The sequence below is a fragment of the Eptatretus burgeri genome, chromosome 16, assembly GCF_056783735.1.
Source record: "Eptatretus burgeri isolate ZD-2024b chromosome 16, Ebu_testis_v1, whole genome shotgun sequence".
In the NCBI taxonomy this organism is placed as follows: domain Eukaryota; kingdom Metazoa; phylum Chordata; class Myxini; order Myxiniformes; family Myxinidae; genus Eptatretus; species Eptatretus burgeri.
The window spans coordinates 66,917,990-66,938,895 of record NC_140976.1 but is presented as its reverse complement, the minus strand read 5'-3'; the positions used below and the strand labels follow the sequence as shown (position 1 = coordinate 66,938,895).

Sequence of the window (20,906 nt, the reverse complement as noted above, 5' to 3'; positions counted from 1 at the left end):
CAGAAAACGTGTTGGACACAATATGTTTGATTTGTACTTCAAACCTTCGTGATGATTGCCCTTTCCAGGGCATCCTGATATAGACTGGACATTTGTCCGGACCAATCTTCCGATCTTTTGTCGTGTTTCGAAACTTGTGTATGTAACTGTTAACTATTTGCTCAGGATAACCATTCTCACTGGGTATATTCATGATTTGGTCAATTTCAGCAGGAAGATTACAAGGTGAACAAATCCTCTGTGCTCTGTTAACCAGGATATTTATCAAGGCAATTTTGTATCTCATGGAGCTGTAGGAGTCCCACCGAGTATACTGCCCTGTGAAAGTCTGCTTCTGGTAGACGGACGTTGTGAAACCAAGGTTGGATCTATCAACCAACACATCCAAAAACGGTAACGTGTTTCACGATTCCAGCTCCGTGGTAAACTTGAGCGCTGGATGGAGAGTGTTCAGCCATGCCTGGAAATGGTCACATGCCATCCGAGACTCAAAGCAAAAATGTCATCAACATACCAATGGTATACGATGGGGGAAATCGACCCCTTCCCGACCAGTACGCTTCTGGATTTCATGATAGCCCACAAAGATATTTGCAAGAGCTGGGCCTAATGGAGAACCCATGGCCACACCGTCCGTTTGAACATACATCATGTCGTTAAAACTGAATTCCACCTCCTTTTTTACTGTTATCATCAATTCCGCGAAGACGTTTTCCGAGATCATCGGTTGTTCCAGATGTGCGCATATTTCAATAGTCTCCGTCAATGGTACGTTCGTGAACAAGCTTTTAATATCAAAGGATGCCATGATGTTGTCCCCACTTGTCGGTCTTTTAGCTCTAATTCATTCTGCAAATGTGAAGGAATCCTTAACCACGAAATGAGAAAGTGAATCCAATACTGGTTGCAGTACCTCTCCCAACTACTTGGCAAGTTCATGTTGTGCTGATCGCGCCATGGACAGTTTTGGTCTTCGAGGGATATTCCCCTTGTGAATCTTCGGCCGGCCGTACATTCGTGGAGGTTGGGCTCCAACAGGTTTAACTCTGCAGTACACCTCCTTTGATAGTTCTCCACATTTGAGAAGCTGCAACAGTCGTTTGACGATCTGACCTTCTACCTGAGGCATGCGATCATGTTCCGTGACACCGCCCAGATATCTAAATGTGGTTTTGTCGTTCAGGATGTCCATCATCTTGTCGATGTAATCAATCTTATTCATGATTACCACTCCGGTGCCTTTATCCGGTTTGCAGATGTGAATGGCAGCATTCCTCCTCAATCCTTGTATTGCCAGAACATCCCGTTGCATGTGAAAATCCGCGACGCCGTTCGGGATTCCTCACTACGCATGCGCGAGGTCCGATAGTCTAGCCCTCAGTGACTGGTCTGCTTAGTTTGACACAGCCTGATGTGTTGATAGTTGAACATACAGGAGTTCAAACTCGGCAAAAATGTCTTCACTCTTGATATTCTGGTTGGGAATGCCGAATTTAAAACCGTACGCCAACGCGAACCTTTCAGTTTCAAACAGCTTATAGTCCGATTTATTGAGTACATGTTGGGATGAGCTCTTTATCAGGGAACCAAATCGTTTCACCTTCAACCAATCGATTGTACGATCGCATTTCTTCTGAGCCGCCATCTCTGCACGTTAGTCAATCGCTGAAATGTATTGTGACGTCCACGGGATTTAAACGGTCCCGCCAACGTAGGATGTGCCGAAATGATGGAGGCGGTTTATTTTTTATAACCCGAGGATGGCGCTTTTAATCGCTCTCGAGCAAACGGGACGAGGAAGGTGGCACGAGTCGCTTTTCACTGAGTTAATAATGTTTATTTTCTACACAGAAGCGATAATAAGACTCGGCAAGAGGAGGGATCCGTGGGCGATTCGACGAAAGCTGGAGTGGATTCGGGTGTGGGGGAAAACACAAACAATTCCAATGGATATACTGCAAGATACAAAGAATTAATTCATTGGTATATGAATCTCAAACTCTCTAAGGCACCAGGTACGTACGTACACACACACACACACACACACACACACACACACACACACACACACACACACACACACACAATGTAGCTGGTCGTCAGGCTTGCCCGTGGTGTCGACGCAAAAGTCACTGGATTGGTGCCGGACGAGCTGGCGTTGCGCCCGTCAGGGGCACGAGACACGGTGGTGCAGAGGTTCCGTCAAACCTTCCGCGCAGAACCGCGGTTCCCGGCCTGTGAGCTCCAACCAGCCACCGTAGTGCTGCGCTTGGTGGTGTCGACCTCCTGGTGTGGGTCCAAGACCACTCACAGCCGCCAGGGAGCCCAGTTCTTGCGCCAAGATGCGAGTCGGAGAGGGAGGCAGGTCCGCCCACCGTTCGGTCCCGTACCCAGAGCCAGCAGAACACGAGCGCCAACCGAGGTGAGGCACGAGGCACGACGAATCCAGGAACGAGCAAGCGCAGCCCGAGAGAGTTCCGTGGTGCCACCTCGACGAGAGCTTTTCTTTCTTACTCCTCCCCTTTCCTCTCCCAACCAGATCGTTTTTATACTCCAGAGTCCTCGTCACTTCCAACGGAACCCCTCATTGGTCCTCTCCTGTCGCCTTCTGCCAATCATCAAGGGGCGGAGCCATCCGCAGCACCGTTCTGTTACGTCATGGCAAGCCGACAGGGAATACTAAAAGGGAATACGCATAAACACTTAGCCTAACCCGTCTCCCTATCTAATTACGTGACAATTATCATTTCCACCTTAAACAAATGGACATTTACGAGACAATTTATCACCACTGAATTGCTACTTATTACATCGAGATCCTGGTACAACTCGAACAGCATGGCATACCTAATTAAACATCCTAATTACCCTTGGAATGCATGCCCTAACCCCCCCCCTCAGACGTAACAGTATCTACATAACCGGATCGTGTCACATAGTGACATGAAACCACGTGCTTCGTTCCAGACATTGCGTCAGACACGACGAAGCGCGGACCGTGTGCGATTCAAGTGCCCGATCTAATCCAGAATAAACATCCGCTCCACTGAAGTGCCGTGCTTCATTTTAGAACTGATAATGTGATTTGTTATAAAGCTTGGGACCATGTTCTGCCGCAGACAAGCCCGGAGAAACCTCTCTGACGACTTACCTGTTCAACACTTACCATTAAGCCGAACCAAGCCAAGAAGCTGCTCAACTTAACATTATGAGTGTGGTGAATTGAGGTGAATTGAGGGACATGACGCGGGATCACATGTTGTGCGTCTCGCGTATAAGGGGAGGTCTCCGCGGCACGGGGTGATTGTCCCCGGGGCATTGCCATTTACATCGGCTGTTCACTTGGTGCTCGTTGACTGAAGGTGCTCATTGACTGGTGAGAATGGAGATTATATCAAACTCCGTGCTTACGCGGATTTAGTCTGCGATGATTAATTGCACATGTATACGTTACTGCTTATGTACTCCTAGCTGAACCTGTATTCCCCGGTGTGCCCGCAGAAGCGGCTCCAATCAAATGGAATAAAGCCTAAACTCTGAAGGTTCTTCTCTCGCTCTCACTTCAATTTATTCCATTTCCTGCCTTTTACTAGCGAGCTGTTGACGAAACTTTCAGAGCTACCGGTATCAATCAGTGCCTCAGCCATATGCCCGTTAATTTGTACGTTGATGATAGCCTTGGATAGATTCACCGGGGAGGCTGCAGTTAATTTATTTTGCGAGTAGAGAGCCGCAGAAGTGGGTTTATTTCTCCTTAGAGTAGATTTACATACCCTGGCATAATGCCCTTTCTTGTCGCAATTCATGCATGTGGCATCTCTGGCGGGACATTTTTGATGAGGGTGCCTTTTGTACCCACAAAAGAAGCATTTACCAACCGGAGCAGTTGCTGAGGAGTTTGACGTGGCCTGGGTATCCGGCTCCTCGGGTGTTTCTCCATCCCCTGTGTCAGGCTGTGTCTGTGCCAGTGGGGTTCCTTGGGTTCCCATCGTAGCAGCGTTCATTAGCAGCATCGGTGTCCCAAATGACTCAGATTGCTGCTGAGCCGTATCCATCGCTCGAGCCTGATCGACTACCTTGTCAAGAGTGGGTTGCGCTTTCTCTAGTAAGCGTTGCCGTATGTGGGCTGATCTGAGTCCTTGGATGAATGCCTCCCGTGTCGCTTCCTTTCGGTGTTCCTCGGCGCTTACGGCCCGGAAGCTGCAGTCTTTTCCCAGCTGATTCAGAGCTTGCAGGAACTGATCGATTGTCTCCCCGGCTGCTTGCCTGCGTGTATTGAGAAGATGTTGTATGTATACCTCGTTCTTGGGCTTCACGTAGAGCGCCTGCAGCACATCGATCGCTGCTTCGTAAGTGTCGCACTCCGAGAAGAGCCTATACACGCTGGGCGAGACATGATTCACGAGAGCGGCAAATTTGTCAGCTCCCTCTTCGATGATGGTCAGATAGTGTGAGAAGGAACAGAACCAATGCGACCATTTCATTTCTGCGTCAGTCGCGTTTGGGTCTGCGTCGAACCTCTCTGGTTTGTAGATCTTGTCCATCGTTGGTTGAGAGAGCCGAGAAAACCAAATGGAATAAATTGAAGTGAGAGCGAGAGAAGAACCTTCAGAGTTTAGGCTTTATTCAGGATAATCCACCCGACTGAGTGGATTATCTACCACCACCTACCTGATTATCGTGAGCTACCACCACCTCAGGACTTGCAGACAATGCGCCGGGTGATCGGCATGTTCGCTTACTATGCGAGATGGATTTCGCAATACTCCGAGAAAATACATCCCCTAGTGCATTGCAAAAACTTTCCACCAGATGCCGCTGTTGTAAGAGCTTTCCACAACCTCAAGGATGATATCAGTAAGTCCGTGGTTTTATCGATCGATAGCTCGGTGCCCTTTGTGGTGGAAACCGACGCTTCAGATCACGCGATAGCTGCTACACTTAATCAGTCTGGGCGGCCGGTCGCGTTCTTCTCGAGAACTCTCTCTAGAAGCGAGCAGAGACACTCAGCGATAGAGAATGAAGCGTACGCCATCGTCGAAGCGCTGCGGAAATGGAGACATTATTTACTGGGAAACCACTTCACGCTCGTTACGGACCAACGATCCGTGGCATTCATGTTTGATGGGAAAAATAGCGGGAAAATTAAGAATGAAAAAATTATGAGATGGCGGATAGACCTAGCTTGCTACAGTTACGACATTGTTTACCGGCCCGGGAAGGAAAACCCTGCTGCAGATACCTTCTCTCGGGTCTACAGTTCAGCAACAATCAGTCAGGCTTTGCAAGACCTACACGTGTCTCTCTGCCACCCAGGGGTAACCAGAATGGCACATTTCGTGCGCAGACAAAATCTTCCCTATTCTATTGAAGATATTAAACAAATGAATGCTTCATGCCCTGTTTGTGCTGAACTAAAACCCAGATTGTATGGCGCGGCATCTGGCAGACTGATCAAGGCCACTTCCCCCTTCGAGAGACTAAACATCGACTTCAAAGGGCCCCTGCCGACCGAGACAGACAACAGATACATATTCACCGTTGTTGATGAATATTCAAGGTTCCCTTTCGCATTTCCGTGCTCGGATATGACCTCGGGCACTGTCGTGAGATGTCTCTCTGACCTCTTCGCTGTTTGGGAAACCTTCGTACATACATTCAGACAGAGGGCCGTGTTTCATGTCGGCCGGGCTAAAACAATTCCAACTAGAGCTCGGCATAGTAACTAGTCGAACGACGGGTTACAACCCGCAGGGTAACGGGCAGGTGGAACGGTATAACGGGGTTATTTGGAAAGCCGTAACTCTGGCGTTGAAATCAAGAGGACTGGGCCCCGAGCGGTGGGAGGTTACTCTTCCCGACGCTCTGAATTCCATACGCTCTTTGCTCTGCACGTCCACCAATGCAACTCCTCACGAACGAATGTTTACTCACCAGCGACGTTATGTTGACGGTCAAACGGTGCCCAACTGGCTGACCCATCCCGGAACAGTGTTCATGAAACGCCCGGTACGACAAAGCAAGTATGAACCCCTGGTGGAGGGGCTCGAACTCATTGACACTAATCCAGAGTATGCTCATGTCAGGCTCCCGGATGGCAGGGAGACCACTGTGTCGGTTCGCCATCTGGCTCCCTCAGGTACTCCTCCCGCAGGTACACCACCTTCTGGCACTCCTCCTTCTGACATCCCCTCCCCAGGTGTTCCCCCCCAGGAACTCCACCGGGCGACGGGGCTGCCGCGTTCCACCCGAGAGCGATCGAGGAGTCATCCCCGGCACAAGTCGAGGCTCACCAAGAGGATCGGGAGCCTCCCTCAAGTGAAACTGCCATTTACTCCCGGAGAGGTCGACGAATAAGGCCCCCTCGACGACTCAATCTGTAAAGGGGATTATCGGCATTCTCGCTGCTCATGCTCCTATATGCTCATTATATCATATATCGATGCTCATTTCCATGCTCCTACAACTCAAAGTAATCACTGCTTGGCATGTATGCTTCTGTAGACCTATTAGTCCGCGTTGCTTGAAATGTATACTCCTATAGTGCTAAAGCAATCATGGTGTGTAAGTTGGGCCCCTAGTTGCATTTTAAAGGTGGGGAGAATGTGGTGAATTGAGGTGAATTGAGGGACATGACGCGGGATCACATGTTGTGCGTCTCGCGTATAAGGGGAGGTCTCCGCGGCACGGGGTGATTGTCCCCGGGGCATTGCCATTTACATCGGCTGTTCACTTGGTGCTCGTTGACTGAAGGTGCTCATTGACTGGTGAGAATGGAGATTATATCGAACTCCGTGCTTACGCGGATTTAGTCTGCGATGATTAATTGCACATGTATACGTTACTGCTTATGTACTCCTAGCTGAACCTGTATTCCCCGGTGTGCCCGCAGAAGCGGCTCCAATCAAATGGAATAAAGCCTAAACTCTGAAGGTTCTTCTCTCGCTCTCACTTCAGTGAGTACAGTTGTTTAAGATAAATCAACAGATGTTTGGTACTACAGAACTTTAAGAACACGACATAATAGTGATCAAAGCTTTTCTTGCTGCACTCATCAGGGTAAAAATTGCAGCAACTGAAAGAGGAAGTGAAGGCGCGTGCTTATGTACGCAAGTCTCAATAAGGTAGACACTGATTGGTTCAACCGTAATGACGTCACGGTTAATCCGAACGCCCATTGGTCGGCTCATCATCTTTACCTCGAGCTCCCATTGGCTGGAGCAGAGTTCGTCGATGATTGACGTTTTTTTGCAACCACATCCTGGAGAGAGGGGGGATGGGTTTCCCCCAAGGTCCCTTCACCATTTGTTACCGTACTTCCCTTGATCTTTCCATGCTGAAAGAGACACAGAGATCGTACAAATTCATTTTGACGACATAATATTGGATCGGAGGTAAGGATGAAGGTTGCTTCCAACATACGTAAATGAAAGGAGCTCTGACCTCGGCTCAATATCCTGAACATATCTGCATTGTACTGGTCTGCACAGATAGGGTTGGCAACCAGGTGCTGAGGATTGGCAGATGAAGTGGGTACATTGGCCGGTGGTTGCTCAATATTTCTACATGCTCGCACTGGTTGTGTTCTAACCCTCACAATCTTTCTTGGAATCGCCAAGGGGACGTGTTGTTTGATCCGATCAGCCAATCTTCGTGTTGTGCGGCCCACGTACCGATTCCCCCATCGTATACTATCGGTATGTTGATGACATTTTTGCTTTGTTTCAGTCTCGGACGGCATGTGACAATTTCCAGGCATGGTTCAACACCCTCCATCCAGCGCTGAAGTTTACCACGGAGCTGGAAATGTCAAACACGTTACCGTTTTTGGACGTGTTGGTTGATAGATCCAACCTTGGTTTCACAACATCCGTCTACCAGAAGCCGACTTTCACAGGACAGTATACTCGGTGGGACTCCTACAGCTCCACGACATACAAAATTGTCTTGATCAATATCCTGGTTAACAGAGCACAGAGGATTTGTTCACCTTGAAATCTTCCTGTTGAAATTGACAAAATCATGAATATACTCGGTGAGAATGGTTATCCTGAGCATATAGTTAAGAGATACATACACAAGTTTCTAAACACAACAAAAGATCGTAAGTTTGGTCCAGAAAAATGTCCAGTCTATATAAGGATGCCCTGGAAAGGGCAATCATCACGAAGGTTTGAAGTACAAATCAAACATATTGTGTCCAACACGTTTCTGGCTGTGCAACCCCGAGTACTCTTTACCTCTTGACGTTTGCTGACATCAGTCAACAAAGATGTGCGACCCACCTCACAAACCAGCAATGTTATTCATGAGTTTAAGTGCCGATGTGAAGCTCGGTGCAATTAACATTGGCTGAGGGTTTTCTTGAGCGCTCTCTGGCTCTGAACGTGTGCTGGACTCCGTTTAAACATGGTTATTTAGGGAAAGAACAAAGCTACACGGACATCATAGAACGAACCCCTGCGCACATTGGCATTTCGAGTTACACCCCGAAACACCCCGACTCGCAATGTCCTTCGTTCCTCCGGCACCTTCAGAGACTGGTGGTGATCATCCATGGGGCTAACTGTGTTTGGGGCGGTGTGTAGTGGTTGTTATGAGGAAGAGGAAGTACTGTGGTGTTTGTGGTGAAGGTGTTGAAGTGTTGGGAGTGGTTGAACGATTGCAGTGAGGAGACTGAATTGGTTGGCCATGGTTGTGGCATTTGTAGTGATCGTGATGAGCGTTGTAGCATGTTTATGAGCATGGTGATGGTCTGAACATGAGAATCGTGGTTGAGAGTATGATGCTGGAGAATTTGTTATTTATTTATTTGACATGGGAGAAGTGTACGTTGAATGCACCTCAACTTTATTTTGCATTGTTTACCATGTGGAACTTTCGGTCGGGAGTGAGTGAGTCCCAATATGATGGCCACGTGGCCTCATTAACAAACACACTCTCATTGGCTGGAAATTCCTCCATCGTGTAGTGCTCAGTCACATGACCTAATAAATGAAAGCGGCACTTCCGCTTGAACTGAGTCTTTGGCATCATCAATGTTGGTACACATAACAGGAGGTGGAGTAGTCATAATATGCCTTAAATCAAGGCGTGCATCATAAAAAGGCATAAAAGGGTTAAATAAAATAATTTACATCAAATATTCGATTCCAGGACAATTTCTCCAAAAACTAGAAGGGCACTCAGTGGAGTGCATCCCTCTGTTCTTTTTCTGGTTTTCATCAACAATCTCTCTGACTCTGGAAAATCCTCTTTATCTCTTTGCTGATGACTCCACCCTCTGCCGTACCATCTGTCATCCCTCAAACCGGCAAGCAGCAGCTTCTTCGCTCACCGCTGATCTGGATAAAATCACAAACTGGTCCAACACGTGGAACATGTCTTTCAATCCAGACAAATCTCACACTCTCACTATGTCTCTCCGAAAGGACCGTTTAGAACCCCCCTCCCCCATCTACTTTCTCCACAATCCTTTGGAAGAAGTCCTTTCATTCAAGCTTCTGGATCTTATGATCTGCCATGATCTTTCCTGGGAAAGCCACATTTCAAACCTGGCCTCCAAAGCCAGTCGCCGACTGGGAATCCTCCATCGTGCAAAGTCCTTCCTCGGCACACCTGAGCTCCTGACCACATACAAAGCTTTAATTCGCAGCCTGATGGAGTATTGCTCTCCCCTCTGGGCTGGTGCTCCTTCCTCCCACCTTTCTCGGCTTCACGCTGTAGAAACCAAGGCAATTAGGATTATTGGTATCTCCTGCAATGAGGCTGAGTCTTTGGGTCTCTCTGAGCTGGTCGGTGGTCTTTCTGTCTTCTACCATCTCCTCTCCGGTCTCGCCCCCCCCCTACTGTGTCTGCGATTTGTTTACACCATATTTCCGCAAGGCGCTCATGGTCCGCCAACAACCCCCTTCTGGAAAAACCACCAAAATCACGAATCGCTGCTCACCTTCACTCTTTCATTCGTCTTTTTTCCCGCCTTTTAAATAAACTCCCTCACTCTGTTCAATCCCATTCCTCACTCCAAGCCTTCAAAACAGCTGTTCACCACCACCTCTTATTGTCCCCTATCGAAACCATCGATATTTTCTACTCCTGTTAATCCACCCCAAACCCACCTCCTTCAAATTCCCTGCTTTCCTTCCTGAAAGTCCCTGTAATGTCCATCTTGTATTCCCCATGTTCTCTGCCCCATCCCTCTCCCTTCCACAGATCTCCTAATGTCTCTGTTCCCCACTGTTTTGTCCTTCCCACACCCCTCCTGTCTCATGCTCCCACCTTGCTGTGCGTTGTGTGTTCGCTCTCATACGAGCCTCGACAAGGTATACAATAAATAATAATTTTAAAAACCTCTGCCATGCGACACCTGATCCTCGGGCCCAATACATTTTAGAGATATTGTGCTCTTTATCCTTTTTGAGCCCGATCTCTGAATGGTGAAGAATCGTTATAAAAATTCTAGTCTTCGGATCCGGACGCGGATCTTCACCAAAATCGAATTCGTTTGTCCTTGTCACAAACCCAACCTGTCCACAAAATTTCTTCCACATCTGTCCACAACTTTTTGAGATATCCTGTACACAAACAAAACAGACAGAAAGGGGTGAAACACATAAGCTCCTTCACCTTTGTTGGCCGAGGTAACTAGAAGGGCACTCGGTGGAGCGCATAACTCCGCCACGCAATGCCTGATTTGACGGAGGTAACTAGAAGGGCACTCGGTGGAGCCCATACCTCCGCCACGCAATGCCTGATTTGGCGGAGGTAACTGGAAGGGCACTCGGTAGAGCCCATACCTCCGCCACGCAATGCCTGATTTGGCGGAGGTAACTAGAAGGGCACTCGGTAGAGCCCATACCTCCGCCACGCAATGCCTGATTTGTTGGAGGCAAGTAGAAGGGCACTCGGTGGAGTGCATACCTCCACCACGCAATACCTGATTTGTTGGAGGGAAGTGGAAGGGCACTCAGTGGAGCGCATACCTCCGCCACGCAATGCCTGATTTGGCGGAGGTAACGAGAAGGGCACTCGGTGGAGTGCATACCTCCACCACGCAATGCCTGATTTGGCAGAGGTAACTCGAAGGGCACTCGGTGGAGTGCATACCTCCACCACGCAATGCATGATTTGGTGGAGGTAAGTAGAAGGGCACTCGGTGGAGTGCATACATCCACCACGCAATGCCTGATTTGGTGGAGGTAAGTAGAAGGGCACTCGGTGGAGTGCATACATCCACCACGGAATGCCTGATTTGGTGGAGGTAAGTAGAAGGGCACTCGGTGGAGTGCATACATCCACCACGCAATGCCTGATTTGGTGGAGGTAAGTAGAAGGGCACTCGGTGGAGTGCATACCTCCGCCACGCAATCCCTGATTTGGTGGAGGTAAGTAGAAGGGCACTCGGTGGAGTGCATACATCCACCACGCAATGCCTGATTTGGTGGAGGTAAGTAGAAGGGCACTCGGTGGAGGGCATACCTCCACCACGCAATGCATGATTTGGTGGAGGTAAGTAGAAGGGCACTCGGTGGAGCGCATACCTCCGCCACGCAATGCATGATTTGGTGGAGGTAAGTAGAAGGGCACTCGGTGGAGCGCATACCTCCACCACGCAATGCCTGATTTGGTGGAGGTAAGTAGAAGGGCACTCGGTGGAGCGCATACCTCCGCCACGCAATGCCTGATTTGGTGGAGGTAAGTAGAAGGGCACTCGGTGGAGTGCATACCTCCACCACGCAATGCCTGATTTGGTGGAGGTAAGTAGAAGGGCACTCGGTGGAGTGCATACATCCACCACGCAATGCCTGATTTGTTGGAGGCAAGTAGAAGGGCACTCGGTGGAGTGCATACCTCCACCACGCAATGCCTGATTTGGTGGAGGTAAGTAGAAGGGCACTCGGTGGAGTGCATACCTCCACCACACAATGCATGATTTGGTGGAGGTAAGTAGAAGGGCACTCGGTGGAGTGCATACATCCACCACGCAATGCCTGATTTGGTGGAGGTAAGTAGAAGGGCACTCGGTGGAGTGCATACCTCCGCCACGCAATCCCTGATTTGGTGGAGGTAAGTAGAAGGGCACTCGGTGGAGTGCATACATCCACCACGCAATGCCTGATTTGGTGGAGGTAAGTAGAAGGGCACTCGGTGGAGGGCATACCTCCACCACGCAATGCATGATTTGGTGGAGGTAAGTAGAAGGGCACTCGGTGGAGCGCATACCTCCGCCACGCAATGCATGATTTGGTGGAGGTAAGTAGAAGGGCACTCGGTGGAGTGCATACCTCCACCACGCAATGCCTGATTTGGTGGAGGTAAGTAGAAGGGCACTCGGTGGAGCGCATACCTCCGCCACGCAATGCCTGATTTGGTGGAGGTAAGTAGAAGGGCACTCGGTGGAGTGCATACCTCCACCACGCAATGCCTGATTTGGTGGAGGTAAGTAGAAGGGCACTCGGTGGAGTGCATACATCCACCACGCAATGCCTGATTTGTTGGAGGCAAGTAGAAGGGCACTCGGTGGAGTGCATACCTCCACCACGCAATGCCTGATTTGGTGGAGGTAAGTAGAAGGGCACTCGGTGGAGTGCATACCTCCACCACACAATGCATGATTTGGTGGAGGTAAGTAGAAGGGCACTCGGTGGAGTGCATACATCCACCACGCAATGCCTGATTTGGTGGAGGTAAGTAGAAGGGCACTCGGTGGAGTGCATACCTCCGCCACGCAATGCCTGATTTGGTGGAGGTAAGTAGAAGGGCACTCGGTGGAGTGCATACCTCCGCCACGCAATCCCTGATTTGGTGGAGGTAAGTAGAAGGGCACTCGGTGGAGTGCATACATCCACCACGCAATGCCTGATTTGGTGGAGGTAAGTAGAAGGGCACTCGGTGGAGGGCATACCTCCACCACGCAATGCATGATTTGGTGGAGGTAAGTAGAAGGGCACTCGGTGGAGCGCATACCTCCGCCACGCAATGCATGATTTGGTGGAGGTAAGTAGAAGGGCACTCGGTGGAGCGCATACCTCCACCACGCAATGCCTGATTTGGTGGAGGTAAGTAGAAGGGCACTCGGTGGAGCGCATACCTCCGCCACGCAATGCCTGATTTGGTGGAGGTAAGTAGAAGGGCACTCGGTGGAGTGCATACCTCCACCACGCAATGCCTGATTTGGTGGAGGTAAGTAGAAGGGCACTCGGTGGAGTGCATACATCCACCACGCAATGCCTGATTTGTTGGAGGCAAGTAGAAGGGCACTCGGTGGAGTGCATACCTCCACCACGCAATGCCTGATTTGGTGGAGGTAAGTAGAAGGGCACTCGGTGGAGTGCATACCTCCACCACACAATGCATGATTTGGTGGAGGTAAGTAGAAGGGCACTCGGTGGAGCGCATACCTCCGCCACGCAATGCCTGATTTGGTGGAGGTAAGTAGAAGGGCACTCGGTGGAGTGCATACCTCCGCCACGCAATGCCTGATTTGGTGGAGGTAAGTAGAAGGGCACTCGGTGGAGCGCATACCTCCGCCACGCAATGCCTGATTTGGTGGAGGTAAGTAGAAGGGCACTCGGTGGAGTGCATACCTCCGCCACGCAATGCCTGTTCCATTAGAACGTATCAGGCCCATTACATTTTTGAAATATCATGCCATACAGTACAGGACAGGTCTTTATCCTTTTTGGCCACATCTCTCAAAGGTGAAGAATCACTTTAAAAATTAAATAATTCTCGTATCCAGATCCGGATTCGGATCTTCACCAAAATCGAATCAGTTCTTCCTTGCCACACACCCATCGTGCCCCCCAAGTTTTATCCGAATCCGTCCACAACTTGTTGACATATCGTGTACACAGACAGACAGACAATCAGACAGACAGACAGAAAGGGGTGAAAACATAACGTCCTTCACCTTCGGTGGCGGAGGTAATAAACATGGAATCCATAACATTGGAGAACAAGCTCAGCTCAGGTCCAGGTGTGCACAGCCTTCGGCCTTGCTCTCGCATGCAGCGCCCCCTGCTGGCATTTCGCGTTGACCATTACATCGAATCGAACCGAAGGTCGTCGGGGTTTGAAGTTTGAACACATGAGTGAGTGAGCAGTGAAGGAGGCGAAACGGTGCTTGGCTTCGCGTTACGTCCAATAATCTTACACTTACAAAAAGGTAAATGTCATTGTTCATAATATAGCGAGTTGTGGTGGATTATAAGCATTATTCGGCATATTATAGACAACTATGTCTTGCTGTTACCGCACGAAGTTCTTATTAAATATTACTCATGATAAGTATTAACCAATGAACATATCGTGCTGCGATTTAGGGTTTAATAACACTTCACCTCAGATGACGACGGCGTTCTTCGGTTGCTAGGCAACTGGGGTCCGAAGACCGCTTGAAGGTCTTGAAATTCTCCTGAATTCCCGAAACGTGTTTGGAATTTTCATTTCGCACAAATAAAATATCAACAATTTAGTGCGTAATATTTATTCAGTTTTTGTTTCATGTTGTACTGAACAAGCGCATCGTGCGTTCTTTGTCCGATCATGTTTTGTTAACAGGCGTCGCCCTGGACAGCCCCTGTGAGGGCCCATGATAAACGGGCGGGTCCTTTGAACTTTGATCCTTTTGGTGCGAAACAACAATGGGAACAGCAGCCGCACGAGTCATCAATGTGACGAGGTTTGTGTACAGTATTTACATTTCATCACCCTCCATTACCTCTCACATTTACTGTACGTAATGATTATTTCACTGTGAAACTACTTCGTTTACACTGTTATATCCGGAAGTTAATCATACCACAATAATAATCATAATGCAACGATTAATGCCAGATTTAACACAAAGTAACAAGCAATAATACGATGGAGTAATACCACACAATAATGACTGCTGCTGTGCGTGTGTGCGTGTGTGCGTGTGCGTGTGCGTGTGCGTGTGCGTGTGCGTGTGTGTGTGTGTGTGTGTGTGTGTGTGTGTGCGTGTGTGTGTGTGCGTGTGTGTGTGTGCGTGTGCGTGTCACCAGTCCGAGGACACGGTTTTACCTGCTGGAGAATTACCTCACACTTGTCCACCGTGGACGAGCCCATGAGATTGGCATTTTTGAAGTTTTCTAAAAAAAATTTTCTTCAACAATCACTGGGGACATTTCCTCTTGATTTCTTCTAACAGCTTCTTCTTTTCCAAATCTCTCCTATTTTGTTGGCCAACTCTTCTTCCAACCTACGCCGCTCTTCATGATCTTTACTCTCCTCCTCTCCCTCATTCTGCTGCTGCTCTCCCTTGTCTTTCTGCCCATCACCATCTGCCTTTTCCACTCTTTTCCTCTTTGTCTGTGCCTGAGTCACCTGGTCCTCGTCTCTGAATCGGTCTTGCCTCTTTTTCATGGGGACAACCAACGTTCTCTCCTTTGGCCACACTCTTTCTTTGCCACCTTTGGACCGGCTCTGTCAAGGTTTGACTCCTTGTCTCATTGCACAGCCAAAACTTCCTCTCATGCCATCTCAGCCAAATCCCTGCCATCCCTTTTTTTCAACTTCAAATGAGGACTTAGCTCCCATTGCTCTAATCTCTCTTGCCACTTGTTGCCTTGCCCTGGATGGAATTTCCTCTATTCCATCTTTATCTAGATATATTTTAAATGGTAAACAAACCTTTTGAAATACCTGTATATCAAGGGGGACTCCTCTGCCGTTCAAATATAGCAAGGGGACTTTCTTGTTTTTTTTTTTCAGCTGGTCCCTGAACCACTCCCCATGACCTTTCCTCCCTCATGCCTCGTGTGTGGAATACATTCTGCATTGGACGGTGTGTTTGCGAGTGTGACACACCCACTATGCAAAGGGTAGAGGAGCTCCTTGTGAGCCAACAGCCATCCATAATCTAGTGACTAACTGTGTTTGCAGACGTCCTCCTGCAGCTGGGTTACTTTTTTGAGGAGGTTGGTGGCAGGATTTGCACTCCGGCCACTGTAAAACCCTTCACTCCGCAAAACACAAAAATGCAAAGAAATATGAAAACCCATTTGCTGGGAATACCTCCTATGCAGTTGCCCTCCACAGGGCAGCTCACCTTATGATGGGAATTTGACAAAGCCTTCGGGACCCTCACTCTTTGATGATAGGAGGAAAACCATGGGGTTAACCTCCTGGGTCAGATTGCTGAAGTGTGTGTTGGGGTGGTGCTAAGGTGGTCGTCCACCAGATGGCAGTCTCCATGGGTTAACCTGAGGTGGTCCCTTCAGGTTGGTGCCTGGAATATCCTTTCCCAAATATTGGATGATCACCTATCTCTGTTATCATCTGAGCTCAAGCATTTGAACATCATGATTGCAGCACACTCTGAGGTTCAGAGACCGGATTGTGGTGAGATCATGGCGGGTGGGAACACCTACTATTGGTCAGGTCGCTCTGATGGTTACCATGCCCAAGGAGTTGCTATAGCTGTGTCCAGAAAGCTGTCTCCAATGATAATTGAGGTAACACCAGTCAATGAGCATATGATGAGACCAAGGATTCGTCACTCCTTGGGTGTCGTTTCCCTGGTCTCTATATCCTATGAAATAGGGAAGTGATCTCACCGTGAAGGACGCATTCTATGCCACACTCGAGTATGTGGTTGATCAGTGCCCCAGGTGTGATACGCTTCTTGTTTTGGAGGATTTCAGGGCATTGACTGGAACTGATAGGGATGGTAAAGAGACATGAGTTTTTCCCTATGGGTCTGAACTGTGAACCAGAATCGCACTAAGTTCCTTGACTTTGCAAGAAGTCATGAATGTAAGGTGGCTGTTTCATGGTTTCAGCACCCACAGGCTCAAGTTAGAGCCCAGGTTTGCAGTTATAGCGTCGGGTGGTGGGCTCTTCACAGACAAGTCCGAAGTGAAGGCGCGTTGGACTGGTTACTTTAAGCTGCTGTATCAGGCTGATCCACCAGCTATTGAGAAGGATGTCAGGGGAGTTGCGATCCCGATTGCCGACCTTCAAATCAACTGCGATCCACCTTCATTGGTGGAAACACAGGCTACATGAACCGGTTTAAATGGAGTAAAGTTCTGGGATTTGTGGCATACCTGCTGAACTTCTCAAGGCTTGTGGAAATGCTGTACTCATGTTGTTGCGTGCAGTTCTGTGCTCTGCCTGGGAAACAGGCATCATGCCAACTGACTGGAAGAGTCAGGAAGGAAATTGAACTCTCTCATACATTAATATTAACAACAAAAACGATCTTATAATGCTTCATCTTCCTCTCTCACACATGTGGTACTCTTTACTGTTTCACAATGCACTACTCTTCTGCTATTTTAACAGACTGCTCTCATTTCGACCTCTCCTTCATTTCTTGCCTAAAAAATCCAACTATTACAGCGCTTCTTCTCTCCATTCTCTGAATTCGCCTTCATTGCATCCATCAAGAATTGTGTTAAATCGCATCTCTGACCTAAAACTTTTAAAAACCACAGTTTGCCATGGATGCTCGCTTTCCATCAACCATTCTTTTTTTCCAACTTCAGTGCCAACTCACCCCCCTCACCCCTCACTCTCACTCTCAAAGCAACCATCCCACTCTTCTCCCTCCAAGCCTCCCCCTCACCTTTCTCCCACCCTTCGTCCCCCTCTCTCTTCCTTCTCTAAGTTTCCCCCCCTCTCATTCACCAACCTGCCTCCCTCCACTGCCCTCTCACCTCCATCTCTTCACTCCACCTCCTCAAATCCTCAACTGCCTTCTTCCTTGTCTCTTGTCCCCCCTCTCCCCCAGCACCACAGTGCCTTTTCTCCTCCTCATTCGGCCCCCTCCCCTCGCTATTCTGCAATACCCCACACTCTTTCATCAACCCTCCTTACCTCCCCTCCCCCTCCACCTCCTGCACCCAAAGCCTCCTCCCCTACCTCTTCTTTAAAAGTGTGGACCTCAAATATCCGGGGCCTTCGCTCAAACCTTTCAGATCTTTCCATACAGGTTGCCACTGACAAACCAGACATTATCTGCCTAACAGAAACTTTCCTCTCCCAAGACGTGTCTGACTCCCAAGTATCTCTCCCTGGTTACTCCCTCTTACGGTATGACAGACCTGAGCCTCGTCCTGGTGGAGGTGTTGCTCTCTTCATCAAAGACTCTATTCCTCACTCTCCATGCACTGCTCTCACTCCCCCACACCCCCAGGAATACCTCTGGCTTCGGCTTCCCCTCCACTCCCATCTCATGTTTATATGTGTACTGTACCGTCCACCGAACAGTGATGACTCCATCTACACCTCACTATCCGAAAACATGGACCATCTTCTATCTTCTCATCCAAACTCTCTCTTCCTCTTATGTGGTGACTTCAATTGTCATCACGCCAGTTGGCTAGGTGTGGGTACCTCTCTCACCTGCCATGGCACCTCAGCAAAAGCTTTCTGCGACTCATTGGGACTGACTCAATCGGTCAACTTCCCTACCCGGATCTCAAGCAATGGTACTCCATCTCTTCTGGATCTGATTTTGACAAATTTCCCTGACAATATCGGCTGCTCTTCCTTCGCTCCAATTGGTTCTTCTGACCACGTCCTTGTTAAAGTGGACATCTCTCTGGCTGTTATCAGAGAACCACCTCACCGCCGTCGAGTCTGGCATTTCACTCAAGCCGACTGGCAGGGTCTCCGAGCAGCCATCAAACTTACAGACTGGTCTCCTATCACTACTTTCTCAAACATCAACTCATCCTGGGAATTCTTTCAAAGAAACTTGCTCTCCCTCATGCACAGATTTATCCCCTCTCGTGTTCAGTCGTCTTACCCTTCCTCCCGCCCTTGGTTTATTGAAGCTTGTGGCGAGGCAGTTGTCCTGAAACAACTTGCCTTTGCCTCATGGAAAGCAAACCCAACTGAGGGCAATCTCAGTTCTTTCCACAAAGCTCGGAACAAGTGTGTATCTACCCTCAGGAGAGCCAGAAAACAACATCTTTCTCATCTCAAGTCTGCACTCTCAAACCTCTCTCCCTCCTCAAAATCCTGGTGGTGTTTAATCAAATCTGTTTCTGGTGTATGTTGCCCCTCCATCCCCTCCCTTACCTCAAATGGCCGCACTGCTGATTCCACACGTGAAAAAGCTGAATGTCTAAACTCGGTGTTTGCAGCTAAATCTTGTGTCCTAAACCCATCACTATCTCTACCCACTTTACCCAGTCGCACCCAACTGTCCCTGGACTCTGTATCCTTTTCTCCTGACAAGGTGGAGAGCTTGCTTTCAAACCTCGAGTCAGATTCTGCAACCGGTCCAGACGGCATCAGCCCACGTGTCCTCAAAGCCTGCTCTTCTGCTCTTGCTCACCCTCTCTCTGTTCTCTTCACCCTCTCATTTGCCCAAGGTCATCTGCCATCTGCTTGGAAATCTGCTAACATCACTGCCCTGCATAAAAAGGTGCAAAAACAGATCCCTGTAACTACAGACGAATCAGCCTACTCCCAATCATCAGCAAGGTTATGGAATCCATCATCGCTTCAGACATGAAATCCTTCCTCTTCTCCAATGGCTTGATTTCCAATCATCAATTTGGTTTCAGACAAGGTCACTCTACCCTGGATATGCTGCTTCTGCTCTCCCATCAATGGATGGAGGTCCTCAATGCCAGACAGGAAATCCGAGCCGTATCCCTGGACATATCACGTGCTTTTGACACAGTCTGGCACCCTGCACTACTCACCAAACTCTCTTCCCATGGTATTCAAGGCCATCTCCACTCATGGCTCGCAGACTTCCTCTCCTGTCACAGTCAACGTGTGGCCCTAAATGGAGTTCTTTCATCCCCTCTTCCTGTGCAGGCTGGAGTTCCTCAAGGTAGCGTTCTGGGCCCTGTTCTTTTTCTGGTTTTCATCAATGATCTCTCGGACTCTCTGGAAAATCCTCTATTTCGCTTTGCCGACGACTCCACCCTCTGCCGTACCATCTGTCATCCCTCAGACCGGCAAGCAGCAGCTTCTTCGCTCACTGCAGATCTGGATAAAATCACAAACTGGTCCAACACGTGGAACATGTCTTTCAATCCAGACAAATCTCACACTCTCACTATGTCTCTTCGAAAGGACCGTTTAGAAACCCCCTCCCCCCATCCACTTTCTCAACAATCCTCTGGAAGAAGTCTTTTCTTTCAAGCTTCTGGGTCTCACTATCTGCCATGACCTTTCCTGGGAAAGTCACATTTCCAACCTCGCCTCAAAAGCTAGTCGCCGACTGGGAATCCTCCGTCGTGCAAAGTCCTTCCTCGGCCCTCTTGAGCTCCTGACCACTTACAAAGCTTTTGTCCGTAGCCTGATGGAGTACTGCTCTCCCCTCTGGGTTGGTCCTTCTGCCTCCCACCTTTCTCGGCTTCACGCTGTCGAAACCAGGGCTTTTAAGATCATCGGCATCTCCCGCAATGAAGCTGAGTCTTTGGGCCTCTCACTCAATCACCGCAGGTTGGTCGGTGGTCTTTCTGTCTTCTACCGACTCCTCTCCAGCCTTGCCCCCCCCAGCTCTCTCTGCGATCTGTCCCCACCACATTTCCACAGGGCGCTCAAGGTCCGCCAACAACCCCCTTCTGGTAAAACTACCAAAATCACGAATCACTGCTCATCTTCACTCTTTCATTCCTCTTTTTTTTCCCGCCTTTGGAATAAACTTCCTCACTCTATTCTTTCCCATTCTTCCCTCCAGGCTTTCAAAACAGCTGTTCACCACCACCTCTTATCTTCCCCCATCCAATTCCTCGATCTTTTCTACACCCGATAATCCACCCAAGCCCACTTCCTTCAATTCCCCTGCTTTCCTTCCTGAAAGTCCCTGTAATGTCCATCTTCTCTTCGCCATGTTCCCCGTCCCATCCCCATCCCTCTCCCTTCCACAGTTCACCTAATGTGTCTGTTCCCCACTGTTTTGTCCCTTC

The 20,906-nt window shown here is 49.0% G+C and overlaps 1 protein-coding gene and 1 long non-coding RNA gene across 4 annotated transcripts in view; one reads left to right on the top strand and one right to left on the bottom strand.

Annotated features, from left to right (window-relative positions):
- Nucleotides 1-15,071, bottom strand: part of RSPH14 (radial spoke head 14 homolog) — a 276,628-nt gene extending 261,557 nt beyond the window's left edge. Inside the window, exon 1 of one of the 3 annotated variants that reach the window (XM_085860541.1) lies at nucleotides 15,049-15,071. Coding sequence is in view for 1 of the 3 variants with exons in the window: in XM_085860542.1 (XP_085716668.1) it covers nucleotides 13,913-13,951 (39 nt within the window). In the remaining 2 variants the exon portion in view is untranslated. Of the gene's footprint in view, nucleotides 1-13,912; nucleotides 13,967-14,342; nucleotides 14,544-15,048 lie in introns of those variants that run through there. The other 2 variants (XM_085860543.1, XM_085860542.1) reach the window with 2 other exon arrangements.
- Nucleotides 14,052-20,906, top strand: part of LOC147011253 (uncharacterized) — a 27,850-nt gene continuing 20,995 nt past the window's right edge. Inside the window, exons 1-2 of the long non-coding RNA XR_015052586.1 lie at nucleotides 14,052-14,167; nucleotides 14,563-14,683. This is a non-coding gene — a long non-coding RNA (uncharacterized LOC147011253). The remainder of the gene's footprint in view (nucleotides 14,168-14,562; nucleotides 14,684-20,906) is intronic.